At 38.6% G+C, this 15,572-nt stretch overlaps 1 protein-coding gene across 1 annotated transcript in view; it reads left to right on the forward strand.

Moving 5' to 3' along the window:
* The window catches only part of dync2h1 (dynein cytoplasmic 2 heavy chain 1), a 123,592-nt gene that overhangs the window by 45,209 nt on the left and 62,811 nt on the right, over window positions 1-15,572 (forward strand). The window contains exons 39-55 of the mRNA XM_084418454.1: window positions 958-1,222; window positions 2,559-2,766; window positions 3,435-3,564; window positions 3,661-3,816; window positions 4,131-4,390; window positions 4,689-4,935; window positions 5,018-5,169; window positions 5,839-5,983; window positions 6,253-6,355; window positions 8,778-8,939; window positions 11,390-11,511; window positions 11,870-12,118; window positions 12,720-12,828; window positions 12,930-13,043; window positions 14,440-14,582; window positions 14,660-14,738; window positions 15,519-15,572. The exon at window positions 15,519-15,572 is cut by the window's right edge and continues 107 nt beyond it. Coding sequence (XP_084274580.1) covers window positions 958-1,222; window positions 2,559-2,766; window positions 3,435-3,564; window positions 3,661-3,816; window positions 4,131-4,390; window positions 4,689-4,935; window positions 5,018-5,169; window positions 5,839-5,983; window positions 6,253-6,355; window positions 8,778-8,939; window positions 11,390-11,511; window positions 11,870-12,118; window positions 12,720-12,828; window positions 12,930-13,043; window positions 14,440-14,582; window positions 14,660-14,738; window positions 15,519-15,572 — 2,698 coding nt within the window. The remainder of the gene's footprint in view (window positions 1-957; window positions 1,223-2,558; window positions 2,767-3,434; window positions 3,565-3,660; window positions 3,817-4,130; window positions 4,391-4,688; window positions 4,936-5,017; window positions 5,170-5,838; window positions 5,984-6,252; window positions 6,356-8,777; window positions 8,940-11,389; window positions 11,512-11,869; window positions 12,119-12,719; window positions 12,829-12,929; window positions 13,044-14,439; window positions 14,583-14,659; window positions 14,739-15,518) is intronic.

The raw sequence follows: 15,572 nt of genomic DNA on the forward strand, positions 1-15,572 counted from the left end.
CAGCGATTATATTAAACAATGTTTAATATTGGTAACATATGATAAGCCTCATTGGTGATATTTGACATATGGGGAGAGAGTTGTGGAAGGCCTATACTTCATGTTAAACATTAATATATAGCAGCAAAGACAACGTCGGCAGTGTTGACGGCAAAATAGGCTACAGAATAATTCGTTCTGTATTGAGAGGTGCAATATTTGAAAATCGATAATATTTTTTTAAATTACATTTATATTGTATTTATGTCAAAACTTTCAAACATCAAAATGTCATTTATTAATATGTATTCGTGTCAAAATGACATAGAAACATCTTTTCCTATTCTATTTTGCCTGGGAACGCTTCCAACACGCTTGCGTGACGCATGAAAAATAGGCGTCGGTTCTATTTCTAGCATGCACGCGAGCTGCGCCCAGACGCGTGTTTCACGCAGGCAGTTAACATGGGAGCCGAAATAAAAACGGACACGACACGCAGCCAGTGTGTCGCCGGCCTTACAAATCTGGAACGCGGTCATTCTTATTAGAAGTATCGATACTAATAAATTAAGGAATCGTGACGTTTTTAATTTCCGAGTATCGCGATACTTTTGAAGTATCGGTACACCGTGCAACACTAGTGTGTTCAATGATTCCGTTCACGTTTTCCGCATCACAGAACTCCGTCATGTTGAAGTGTGTATGTGTGTGTGTGTGTGTGTGTGTGTGTGTTCAATGATTCCGTTCACGTTTTCCGCATCACAGAACTCCGTCATGTTGAAGTGTGTATGTGTGTGTGTGTGTGTGTGTGTGTTCAATGATTCCGTTCACGTTTTCCGCATCATAGAACTCCGTCATGTTGAAGTGTGTGTGTGTGTGTGTGTGTGTGTGTGTGTGTGTTCAATGATTTCGTTCATGTTTTCCACATCATATAACTCCGTCATGTTGAAGTGTGTGTGTGTGTGTGTGTGTGTGTAGGTAAAGAAGGCTCTGGAGCTGTACGAGCAGCTCCGGCAGAGGATGGGTGTGGTGGTGGTCGGGCCCAGCGGAGCGGGGAAGTCCACTCTGTGGAGGATGCTGCGGGCGGCGCTGGGTAAGATGGGCCGGGTGGTCAAACAGTACACCATGAACCCGAAAGCCATGCCACGCCAGCAGCTCCTGGGACACATCGACATGGACACGCGAGAGTGGTCCGACGGGGTGCTGACGTCCTCCGCACGACAGGTGGTGCGAGAGCCACAGGGTGAGGACTCATACACACACACACACCAAATACAGTAACACACCAAACAATACACACATTCAGGGAATGTTAAATACTAGGGCTGGGCAACGATTAATCGCATCATGTGTTTACATAATATACAGTGCTATGCATAAGTTTAGACACCCATGCTAAAGTTGACTAAAAAGAGGAATAAAAAATCATCTTTTGGAAACTGAACTTAATGCCTTAATTTAAAAAATTAGGAAAAATCCAACCTTTAAGGACACCAATTTTCTTTGTGAATGAATAATGTATTGTAAATAAATAAATGTTCTTCCTTAAAATACAGGGTGCATAAGTTAGTACATCCCTATGTTAAATTCCCATAGAGGCAGGCAGATTTTTATTTTTAAGTATTTTTTTTAATTTATTTTTTAGGATACTATGCATCCTGATAAAGTTCCCTTTGCCTTTGGAATTAAAATAGCCCCACATCATCACATAGCCTTCACCATACCTAGAGATTGGCATGGGGTACTTTCCATAAGATCATCTCTCAATGCAAATCAAACTAGCTATTAGGCTAACTGAAATAAAACCATGCCAATCTCTAGGTATGGTGAAGGCTATGTGATGATGTGGGGCTATTTTAATTCCAAAGGCCAAGGGAACTTTATCAGGATGCATAGTATCCTGGATCCATGAAGTAACTGGCCTTTAAAAATAAAAATCTGCCTGCCTCTATGGGAATTTAACATAGGGGTGTCCAAACTTATGCACCCTGTATTTTAAGGAAGAACATTTATTTATTTACGATACATTATTCATTCACAAAGAAAATTGGTGTCCTTAAAGGTTGGATTTTTCCAAATTTTTTTAATTAAGGCATTAAGTTCAGTTTCCAAAAGATGATTTTTTTATTCCTCTTTTTAGTCAACTTTGGTATGGGTGTCTAAACTTATGCATAGCACTGTATGTGTGTGTGCTGTGTATAATTATTTTGTATATATAAATACACACATATGCATTGTATTTGCATGTATATATATTTATACATTAATTTATATTATACATACATATTACATATATAAATAATAATTGTTCTTAAATATATACATGCATATGTGTGTATTTATATATACAAAATAATTAAACACAGCACACACACATATATTATGTAAACACAAACTTTTATTTTGAATGCGATTAATCTTTGCCCAGCACTAGTAAATACACATCAACATTGATAATGAACACTAAACACACACATTACGCTTTACCAAGACCAAACACACTCAGCAAACACCCAATACACACAGTTTTTCAGTTTTTTCCTGATGGTGCTCTCCATTCCTCTCTTTCTCTTGTTCAGAGGTGAGCTCATGGATTATATGCGATGGAGACATTGACCCGGAGTGGATTGAGTCATTGAACTCTGTGCTGGATGATAATCGCTTACTCACGATGCCCAGCGGTGAGAGGATTCAATTCGGCCCCAACGTCAACTTCCTGTTTGAGACCCACGACCTGAGCTGCGCCTCACCCGCCACCATCTCCCGCATGGGCATGATCTTCCTCAGGTAACACTTCAAAACCATAGACTGTGAAAAAACATGGACGTAGTGTGCGTAACGTCACCCGTATGTTTCTGAAGAGCATTTTTGAAGCCCAAAGTGGGCGGAGCCGGCCGTCGCCATCTTGGCAGCGCGTCACTCCTGGATAAACAAAAATGGGCCAAAGGCGGGATTAGCTGAGGTGACGTGACGCTAACATACAGCAGACAAACGGCTAGTAGTGACATCAGCGGCAATCCACCTGTCACTCAAGCGGCCACGCCCTTAGTTATGCAGAACTTTAAGGCTTAATATAATTTAAACGGATGAGTTATAAAAAAATTCAACCTCCTCACAGTCGTCATGAAGGGCAAAATTAGCTATATAGACCAAACCCACTTTTTGCACCAGGCTGTAAACATATCGTTTTCTGCTGTAAAGTTGGGCATTTTAACATGGGGGTCTATGGGATTGACTCTCTTTTGGAGCCGGTCTCTAGTGGCCAGTCGATGAACTGCAGTTTAAGTCACTTCTGTGTTGGATTCAAGAGAGAGACGTTCTAAACGCTGCACAGCTTCATCCAACCTAAATCAGCCAATCAGCTGTCAGTTTGCTCATGTACCGTCCCCAAAAAGCAGTCAATCATGTATGTCTATTTAAATATCACTGCAGTTTACATTTTACGTGTGTTACAGTGATGAAGACACTGACGTTGGCTCTCTCGTGAAGTCATGGCTGAAGAGGGAGGATGAAGACAACAGGATGAATCTGGAGAACTGGCTCAATGATTATTTCCACAGAGCTCTGGAATGGGTTCTCAAACAGGTGCCGTCCCGTCACACACACACACACACACACACACACTACTTTAACTCGTTCATGTTCACGGCATCATACACATCTCCATGTGTCTCTCTGCAGAGTGATTTTGTGGTGGACACCAGTCTGGTCGGGACGGTGCTGAACGGTTTGTCCCACCTGAGAGGGGTCAGAGAGAGAGGACAGTTTGTCGTTGGACTCATCCGTGGTTTGGGAGGAAACCTCGCGCTCAAATGCCACCAGGAGTTCGCCAAGGAGGTTAGAGTCGCCCTGATTCATGGGAAATGTAATTTCATGCCTGCTCAGCCGTATCACCTGTCATTAAGTTTAGGAGCCGCTCCCTTACATTAACGCGAGTCGTAATTTAAAACTTGAGTTTTAAAGAAGCAGCAGTGAAACTCTGATGTGATTCGCTCAGGGGTCGAAATCTACATTTTATGTTGTCCGCTCTTAAAGTCAGTCAAGGTTTCTTGCACCATAAAGAGTCATAATTTAGTTTTCATGGTCATTTTCCATCCTAGAAATAATCAGGTGGTTTTGTTACGGTACCTTAATGTTCTGAATGTGTTTAGGTTCTGAGTTGGGCCAGAGAAAGCCCTCCTGACCCCCGTAAGCCCCTGGACACGTACTACGACCCCGCGTCCGGCCGTCTGTGTGCGTATGAGCTGCAGCGAGGGGACGGTGTGTGTGAGGATGACCTCAGTAACCCACACAATCTCCCCGTCATACACACACCTGACATGCAGCGCGGACTCGACCTCTTCACCCCGTGGCTCTCGTCCAATCACAGGCAGCCGTTCCTGCTGGTGGGGCCGGAGGGTTGCGGGAAAGGGTATGACACACATTCACATTTACATGTTTTCATCACACTTTAATTAGTGTTTATATATACAAAAGAATTATACACAGTACACACACACATATATATTATGTAAACACAAGCTTTTATTTTGGATGTAATTAATCGTAATGTTAGTGAAACACACTGTCGAATCCTGCTTATACAAATACACATGCACAGAATGACAGATTGATTCATACGATGCTCTGTGTGTGTGTGTGTGTGTGTGTGTGTGTGTGTGTGTGTGTGTGTGTGTGTGTGTGTGTGTGTGTGTGTGTGTGTGTGTCAGGATGCTCCTGCGCTGTGCTTTCGCTCAGCTTCGCTCCACACAGGTGTCCGTTGTGCACTGCAGCGCTCAGACGTCCTCTCGTCACGTCCTGCAGAAACTCTCGCACATGTGTTTGATCATCAGCTCCAACACGGGACGCGTGTACCGTCCCAAAGACTGTGAGAGGCTAGTGCTCTACCTCAAAGACATCAACCTGCCCAAACCCGACAAGTGGGGCACCAGCAACATCATTGCCTTTCTGCAGCAGGTCGAATGCTACACCTTTTCTTTGTGTGCAAATCAAGGTTTCTTGCACCAAATCAGTTTTTCACAGTACTTTTTTTCTGCAGGTTTTGACATATCAGGGCTTCTATGATGAGAACCTGGAGTGGGTCGGGCTGGAGAACATTCAGATCGTGGCTTCGATGTCAGCAGGTGGCGCTGTGGGGCGGCACCCGCTCACGTCACGCTTCACCTCGATCGTGCGCATCTGCACCATTGAGTGAGTACTGATACACACACACACTTGCACATGTGCACTTAGATATCTAAATTATATGGACACTTTTTTCCACCACGGAATAAAATAAATAAAATAAAAGGTAATTTCTCACAATTCTCACACTTTTTTTTCCTCACAATTGCGAGTTTAGAGATCTTAGAAATGTTCCCTCTCAGAATTCCGAGTTGTCATCTTCCCATTCTGACTTTTTTCCCCTTGGAATTCTGAATTTACATATCACAATTCTTTGTTGTTGTTGTTTCTGCCATGGAATAAAAAAAAATTCAAGAGGTAATTGTGACTTTTTATCTCACAATTCTCACTTTTTTTCTCTCGAAATTGCAATTTTGAGATAAAAAGTCACAATCGCCTTTTTTATCTTTAAATAAGCTTTCATAAAATGGGGACATTGCATAGAGTTCCATTATTTTTATACTAAGTTAGCTAAGTTATAGTTATAGTTAACTAAGTTATAAATACTATAACCTCACCCTAACCCTAACAGACGACTTTCTGCATATATGAAGACATCCTCAAAAGGAAGTTTTGAGTGGTTTTGTGACGTCTATCACACTTTTGGGTACAAATTTGTCCCCAAAAATGTTTAAGAAGGCACACACACACACACGCACACACACACACACACACACTAATCCATCTCTCCTGTAGTTATCCAGACAGAGAGCAGCTGCAGACCATCTATAGCGCGTACCTGAAACCCGTGCTGCAGAGGACTCTGGGTAATGATCCAACCTGGAGCTCTGCAGGGAAGATCCACCAGCTCGCCGGCTCATTGGTGCAAGTGTACGAGCAGGTCAGATGTGACTGGGCATTTAAAAAGTGTCTGTGTTGATGTCATTGTGTAAATGTGATGTACAGAACCGTTCAAAAGTTGCATTTATTTGCTCAAAAAGTTTGACTGTTACAGTAAAAACAGTGAAATATTCTTACAGTTTAAAATAGCTGTTTTCTATTTGTTTTCTATATGTTAAAATGAAATGTATTCCTGTAATCATTTCTGAATTTTCAGCATCATTACTGTATGCTACTGTAAGTTTTGACTGGTGTGTGTTTGTGTTTTAGGTGAAGGCTAAATTCTCGGTGGATGATCACAGTCATTACCTGTTCACCCCGTGTTTGCTCACACAGTGGGTCCTGAATCTGCTGCGATACGACCTGAGTGCAGGTGAACTCAATACATTCATTAAACCAGCACTAATTCACTAACACGTCCCAAAACTGACACCTCAGTGTCCCCAGAAACATAGGAATAAAATAAGACATGGACTGAAACACTAGTGAAACGCATCACTGTCTACTACCTTCTGAGGCAGAACCCTAATTGACTGTATGCAAAGACCCGCCCCCTTTAGTTACTGTTGCTATGTGCAACAAGCCACGCCTCTCTCACGCCACACCATGTTCTCACACAGTGAAATATACATCGCGGAGGAGAGAGGACACTGACAACACACTGACAGACAGGACAGACCAGCTTACTTTTGATATGAAACAAAGTCTCAACTTTAAAATTTGGTCATTTTTTAAAGAAATGTAAACAATAAATAGTGTTTTGTGGCTCCTTTAATGTGTCTGACAGATCGCTGTAGAGTCTCAGTTAAAGCTGCTCGTGAACCGATCATCTCTTCCTTCTAGTTCATTTATAGCATCAAATAAACATGAATGAACTTCAGAAGGAGTGTTGTTTTAACTGTGGAAAGACGTCACACACCGTTTTTCAAGTTCAAATCCTCCAACGTTAATCTACTAACTTTCCTGACTGCTTTGTCGGACAAAAGTGGCGGATTCGGCAGGTGGTGGATTATGATTGGTCAGATCTCCTGTCAATCAAACTCAGAACCCTCAGAAGTGACTGATTTGTATTTTCAATGCATTTATTTATCATGGAATGAATGAACTGATAAAATGTAATGCAAAATTAGGCAGTTTGAATAAAAGCAACTGCCAAAATGCATAAATGTATAACTGTTGATACATTTGATCAGGATTGAATTAAATATAATATTTAAAATCAATTTATACTATTCACAGTGAATTTATGCTGCCTTAAATTGTGACCAAAATGACGTATCTTATAAGGCAGCATAATGTTTCATGCCTGTCTTTTGGAACAGTCTTCCTGTCAGAAGTACATCTATAGCCGCGTTTCCATTACCCTTCAAATTGCGCAAATTTAAATTGCGAATTGAAAATACGCCCAATGGAAACGCATTAATTTCGCAAAAACTCCCATTTATCTCAAAAAAGTGTTTACGCTCGCATGAGGAGGTTTATCAGGCAACTCAAAAAAGAAATATTTCGCAAAACTGCAATGGAAACAGTTTTAGCGCATTTCCAGGTCAGCTGACGTAGACGACGCGGTGTGTTTGGACAGAAGACGAGACAGAGTTCTTTATTAAACTCGAATTACGAAAAAAGAATTACAGGAATACTGGATTCTAAACCTCAAATAAATGCCACAATCAAGACCTCAAAGCAGAGATGAGGGAGAAACACCCAGAAACACCTCATATGTGCCGCTCACAAGTATAAGGGTTTCCGCGGGGCATTAAAAATCATTAAATGGATTTTGTGAAAATTAAGGCCTTAAATGGCATTAAAAAGCATACAATTTTAATCCTACAGGCATTAAAAATTTTGATCGTTTTGAAGAAAATGTTATATTATCAATTTATTTGAATATAGCCTTCATAATTAATCATTTTTATTTGCTGTCGCAAAATATGTACGTTAGTGTGATAAACACGCAGAACCAGTTTGGTAATGGCTTGCGGCCGGAGCTAAATTGCTGTCATGCGGAGGTGATGTGGGCATTTTGTCCCATTTTGCCATTAAAGAAGTATTTAAAATATAGATTAACTGTGAAATTATTACATTATAAAATGTATAAACTAATATAAACCTATAAAAATGTCAGTGTTTTTAATTGTGATTAATCACAGAAAAAATGTGTGATTAATCGAGTTAATTTTTTTAATCGATCGACAGCACTATAACATCCGTGGTTAGTCATGGGTCGTGTATGGCATTAAAAAAAAAAAAAAAGGCATTAAAAAAGGCATTAAAAGCATTAAATTTAATTTGAAGACACCTGCAGAAACCCTGAAGTAACTTATAAGGGTCGTCCCTCACCATTAATGATTGGATAACACACATACGTCTCCTTCCATTAATAATAACGGCCAGTGCAGTGGCTGGGATATAGTACATAAACCTCCCAACATCCGTCGCCATGATTTTTGGAATAACTTATCGCGACAGGAAAAAATGAAGTTTTAGTCGCATAACATCGGTTAATGGAAACACCGTCATTTCGCAATTGTTTTTTGTCGACATTTAGAAAAAATCGCAAACGTTTTGTGCAAATCTGTAATGGAAACGCGCCTATATGCTCTAAAATGTTGTCTAGGTCAGCAGCTGACTAGCTTTTAGAGCCATTAGCCTATTTAGTGACTTTTATTTCACACGTTGACTTGCTAAAAGGTGTTTGGATTTGGGTGCACTGGTTATAATGAGCTTAATTCATGAACAATAGAAGCCTGTGAGGGTCTTAGCATGTGTGTGTGTGTGTGTGTTTGTGTGCACAGGTAAATCCGCTGTAGATTCAGTCCTCGAGGTGGTGGCGTATGAAGCCCGCCGTCTGTTCAGGGACCGGATCGTGTCCTCTAAAGATATCAGTGTGTTCGATAACATCCTGTCCTCCGTCATCAGGGGCGACTGGGGCTCGGACACGCTTGACAACATGACAGGTCACACACTCACACTCATTCAGTTGATCGAAAGCCACAGTAAAGACATTTATAATGTCACAAAATAAGTCCACGCTTATAATGAACTATAGTTTGAAGTATGAGCATACACGCATGACTTATAAGTAATTATTAAAATAATATAAATGTAACTATAACTGTTCTTATAATGCAGTATAGGCCTTAATGAGTCTTTATAAATATATTTGTAGAATAGTGATACTTATAAATAAGTATAAATGGAGCTATAATTCATAATAAGCATGAACTTCATAGAAAGTGTTACCATCATTTTTTATTTCTTCAAATAATTGCTGTTCTTTTGAACTTCTATTTATGAAAGAATCCCGAAAACACAAAAATATGAAGCAGCACAACTGTTCTCAACACTGATAATAATCATGTGTTCCTTGAGTATCAAATCATCATATTAGAATGATCATGTGACACTGAAGACTGGAGTAATGATGCTGAAAATTCAGCTTTGATCACAGGAATAAATTACACTTTTCTGTATATTCACATAGAAAACCGTTATTCTAAATTATACTAATATTTCACTGTTTTTACTGTATTTTAGCCCTGGTGAGCATAATTGACTTCTTTCAAAAACATTATAAAATCATACCAACCCCAAACTTTTGAATGGTAGTGTATTAGAGAAACTTTAAGGTGGAATTTTCCGCCTTCAAAAATAAACTACTGATTATTTGGAATAAATTACAACTTATTCACATAGAAAACTATGGAAGCTTGTTTCCGCCACAAAATAAAACATTTTAAAAGATAACTGTGACTTTTTATCTCACAATTGCGAGTTTACATCTCGCAATTCTGACTTTATTTCTCAGAATTGCGAGATATAAAGTCAGAATTGCGTGAAATAAAAGTCGCAATTGCGTGTTATAAAGTCAGAATTCGGACTTTTTTTCTCGCAATTGTGAGTTTATATCTCGCAATTCTGACATCTTTTCTCAGAATTGTGAGATATAAAGTCCAATTCTAAGGAAAAAAATTACGGACTTTTTTTTTATTAAATTTTTTTTACCTCAGAATAGTTTATATCTCACAATTCTGACTTTATAACCTGCAATTGCGACTTTATATTATGCAATTCTGACTTTATATCTCGCAATTGCGACTTTATTTCTCAGAATTGCGACTTTATATCTTCCAATTGCGGCTTTATATCTCAGAATTGCGACTTTATATCTCAGAATTGCGACTTTATATCTCAGAATTGCGACTTTATATCTCAGAATTGCGACTTTATTTCTCAGAATTGCGACTTTATATCTCAGAATTGCGACTTTATATCTCAGAATTGCGACTTTATATCTCAGAATTGCGACTTTATTTCTCAGAATTGCGACTTTATATCTCGCAATTGCGGCTTTATTTCTCAGAATTGCGACTTTATATCTCAGAATTGCGACTTTATATCTCAGAATTGCGACTTTATTTCTCAGAATTGCGACTTTATATCTCAGAATTGCGACTTTATTTCTCAGAATTGCGACTTTATTTCTCAGAATTGCGACTTTATATCTCAGAATTAAGACTTTATATCTCAGAATTGCGACTTTATTTCTCAGAATTGCGACTTTATATCTCGCAATTGCGGCTTTATTTCTCAGAATTGCGACTTTATTTCTCAGAATTGCGACTTTATTTCTCAGAATTGCGACTTTATATCTCAGAATTGTGACTTTATTTCTCAGAATTGCGACTTTATATCTCGCAATTGCGACTTTATATCTCAGAATTGCGACTTTATATCTCAGAATTGCGACTTTATTTCTCAGAATTGCGACTTTTATTTCTCAGAATTGCGACTTTATATCTCAGAATTGCGACTTTATATCTCAGAATTGCGACTTTATTTATCAGAATTGCGACTTTATTTCTCAGAATTGCGACTTTATTTCTCAGAATTGCGACTTTATATCTCAGAATTGCGACTTTATATCTCAGAATTGCGACTTTATATCTCAGAATTGCGACTTTATTTCTCAGAATTGCGACTTTATTTCTCAGAATTGCGACTTTATATCTCAGAATTGCGACTTTATTTCTCAGAATTGCGACTTTATATCTCAGAATTGCGACTTTATTTCTCAGAATTGCGACTTTATATCTCGCAATTGCGACTTTATATCTCAGAATTGCGACTTTATTTCTCAGAATTGCGACTTTATTTCTCAGAATTGCGACTTTATTTCTCAGAATTCTGACTTCATATCTCGCAATTGTGAGAGAAAAAAAGTCAGAATTGTGAGATAAAAAGTCGCAATTATTATTATTTATTTATTATTCAGTGGCGGAAACAAGCTTCCATAGAAAACAGTTCTTTCAAATTGTAATAATATTTCACATTCTCACCATTTGTCCTTATTTTTGATCAAATACATGAAGCCTGGATTGTTCATTTGTGTGTTGTTCTACCACAGATACGTACTTCGTCACATGGGCGGCGTCTCATGAGGCTCGTTCCCCTGGTCAGCCTCTCCCGCCGCACGGCAAACCACTCGGGCGTCTCAGCGCCAGTGACCTCAGAGAGGTCATACACAAGGTAAGAGAGGAAATCTAATTATTACACATATTCATAGTCAGTTCTTCCAGTTTTTCACGATTTGAGTGCATTATCTCGGTAACACTGGAATGAGCAATACAGTATTTTTTAATCTTCCTTAATGTTAGTTAATAAATACAACCTTTGATTTTAATAACCTATTAGTAAATGTTGAGATTAATATGAACTAAGATTCATAAATGCTTTCGAAGTATTGTTCATTCTTAGTTCATGTTAACTAATGTCAACTAATGAACCTTATTGTTAAGTGTCACCATGCACTCAAATTATTATGATGTAAATATGATTTTTAATGAGATTTGTTTTGAGCGCATGATCTTGTTTTGTGTGTCGTCAGGGAATAGTTCTGTACGGTCGTGATAACCGTGAGCTGGACATCCTGTTGTTTCCAGAGGTTCTGGACTACATGTCTCGAGTGGACCGTGTGCTGAGCTCTCCGGGCGGGTCGCTGCTGCTCGCGGGTCGTAGCGGCGTCGGCCGGCGCACGGCTACATGTGTGGTCAGCCACATGCACGGGGCGTCTCTCTTCACTCCTAAAATCTCACGCTCCTACTCGCTCAAACACTTCAAATCTGACCTGAAAACTGTAAGTCTCAGTCCATGCCGACTCTCTGCTAGCCACATTTACGTTTACATTTAGCCATTTAGCAGACGCTTTTGTCCAAAGCGACTTACAAATGAGGACTAAAGCAAGCGAGTCATCGTGAAGAGGCAAAAACAACGCAAGAAGTGCTCAAAATACAAACTTATAAGTAGCATAAGCCAATTAATAGCACATGACATCATTCAATCTCTCTCTCTCTCTCTCTCTCTCTCTGTCTCTCTCTCTCTCTCTCTCTCTCTCTCTCTCTCTCTCTCTCTCTCTCTCTCTCTCTCTCACTCTCTCTCTCAAATTCAAATTCAAATGAGCTTTATTGGCATGACTTGTACAGTCATGTTGTAATTGGCCATTACATAAGCAATGAACAAATAATCAATAAAGCAATCAGTAAACAAATGCATGAATACATTTATATATACAAGAAAAAAAGCTTTTGTACATCTGAACCCACATTCAGACATGATAAGAACAGTTGTGAGTTTAGTTGTGTCTCTCTCTCTCTCTCTCTCTCTCTCTCTCTCTCTCTCTCTCTCTCTCTCTCTCTCTCTCTCTCTCTCTCTCTCTCTCTCTCTCTCTCTCTCTGCAGGTCATGCAGTCGGCCGTTGTGGACGGTCAGCAGGTCGTTTTGTTGTTAGAAGATCATCAGTTTGTTCATCCGTCCTTCCTGGAGATGGTCAATAGTCTGTTGTCATCAGGTCAGTTCAAACCTCACTGTGTGTTGCCTAACAATATCATTCCATACGAAACTTTGGTACACACAGTATCATTACTGAAGGATATTTTATGTTGGTAACAGGTGAAGTTCCAGGCTTGTACTCTACTGAAGAGTTGGAGCCTCTACTGTCATCTCTGAAAGATCAGGCGTCGCAGGACGGATTTACCGGGCCGGTCCTCAACTATTTCTCCCAACGTAAGGACAAACACACACACACACACACACACACACACACACACACACACACACACACACACACACACAATTGTCTCACATTTTGCTTTTCTGTGTTGATGCATTTCACATTGCAACATCACCAATATGTCACTTTAGTTAAAAGCAAATATAAATCAAATGCATACATGTAAATGTTTAGGTGGGTGACATCAGCTATATATTATTCTTTACTAATTCAATACATTTTATAATTCTGATAAAGATTTTATTTATTTATTTTATTTATTTATTACATTTGATCAAGTTACTAAAAATAGTTTGTTTACATTTTATTTAATTTGATTATTTTATACCTTGTAGGGCCGCACGATATTGAAGAAAAATGCGATATTCGATATGCGATACGATAATGCTTAAAGTGTGTAAAATAAACGAATTATCTAATTATAAATTATCTTTAAAATATATTTGAAGTGATATAACCTTACATCCGTGTTTCACATTCTTTATGTGACGAGAAAACATCCCTACAACTTCTGGAAGTGAACATCAGTGTTTTAGTGTGGTTAAGAAGTGTTATTTTAACATCAGTGGGCTTTAGGGGTTCAGGTTATCCTACATTAGGGTTATTAAACTACAGAAACTGAATAATCAAATGTAAAAATAAAACACTTCTTAGTTTTCACTGTATAATTAAATATATCCTGATTCTTATTAAAGCTACAGAAGTTATTCAGCCAAGAGTGAGTGATTTTCTCTTCATCTTTAGTTCATGACCCCAGTTATTGCAAGCCGTTGCGATATGCATATTGCGATATATATACATTTGCGATATTCCGATAATTTCGATATATTGTGCCGCCCTACGAATGCACTTTGGAAAAAAATGTGTCTGCTAAATACATAAATGTAAATGTTTGTGTGTTAATGTTGTTTTTTTTCTCAAAAAAAAAAAAAGTTTCAATAAATGTCAGTAGACTTTACTGTAACTCATATTTTGTACTTGCTACTGCTAGTGCTCTCATCCTACAGAACATGTTATTGGACAAACATTTGCATACAAATGGAAGATGTTTCTGGAGAGAAAGACTAAAGTATATTTTAAATGTGTAAATCTGCTAAAGGTTTTTGTCTTTCCAGTGACCACAATACTAATAACAAGCCACAAAACTAATACTATCAGCTTGTGTGTGTGTGTGTATGTGTGTACTTTGTGAGTATTGTTATTATCACTAACTAAAACTATTAGAAAATTCGCAACTATTCGCAACTAACTGAAATAACTAAAATAAGTTGAAGGATTAAAACGACTAAAACTAAAATTGAAATAACAGTATATAAAAGCTATTTCAAAATCTGAATAAACACTATGATAGGACATAAATCAGTGTGTTGTGTGTGTGTGTTTGTGCAGGCGTTCAGCAGAACCTCCACGTGGTGTTGATCATGGACTGCACTAACGAGCACTTCACCATTAACTGCGAGAGTAACCCCGCCCTCTACAGGAAGTGCTCCGTGCAGTGGATGCAGGGCTGGTCCGACAGCAGCATGAAGAAGGTCAACATCTGTCACATCTGTGTTCTTTCGTTCGGTTAGGTGCCGTCTCTCTGGTCATGTGACTCTTCTTTTTTTAGATCCCAGAGATGTTGCTGTCGAGGATGGAAGGAGAAGACGAGAAAAATGAAGAAAAACAGAAGAAGAAGAAGAAATCTGGTATGTTGTTGAAGAAGAGCGAGTGTACGTGGATGGAGGCGATCATTCCCTCGCACTTTGTAACACACCTTTCCCTCTCGTTTCAAAATGACCCGAAGCCTTAAAATTATACTTCTTTTTTTTCTTTTTTTTTTAGAAAGCTCATTTTATTTCATTTTGATAAGATTTTTTCCATTTTTTTTATGCAATTTTTTTTGGGAGATTTTTGTTATTTTTTATTTGATTTACCTTTTAATTACTAGATTTGATCAACACATAATAAATAAATAGTAATTTAAGCACATTCCACACATTCTTTCAACTTAAATTCACAATAACTCTCAATTTCACACATAATCCTTTTAATTCAGCTCTAAATGTCTTACACTGGGTGTCTTTGCGACCTCTTGTGGGGAAAAAAATTAAATAACATAATATTTCATGACTCTAGCCACTAGAGGTCCTTATAGCTCTAGTCTATATGGAGCAAATGAGCTGTTCCACTGGGTCCTAAAGTCAGTTTCTCTTCAGTATGCATTCAGATACACATGTAGACATTATACAATACTTTTTTGGGGTAAAGTTTTAGCATTTTTAGTTCGAATTTGGAGCATTTTTAGGTTTTTCTATGTGTACAAATGTGTGTGTATACATTTTTTTTTTTTGTGTGTATTCGTGGTTCAAGTCCTAGGGTCTTAACTCCTCTGATGAACACTACATTTTTTACGTTATTTTCGGGTCAATATCACCCGAGGGAAGGATGAGTGTTCTCAAACGGCTCTCTGATTGGTTGCCTTTCAGCATCCGTGCACGCAGAGCTCTATCGGTCCTTCCTGGCGATCCACGAGTCGTGTC

Source organism: Rutilus rutilus (genome assembly GCF_951802725.1).
Source record: "Rutilus rutilus genome assembly, chromosome: 9".
In the NCBI taxonomy this organism is placed as follows: domain Eukaryota; kingdom Metazoa; phylum Chordata; class Actinopteri; order Cypriniformes; family Leuciscidae; genus Rutilus; species Rutilus rutilus.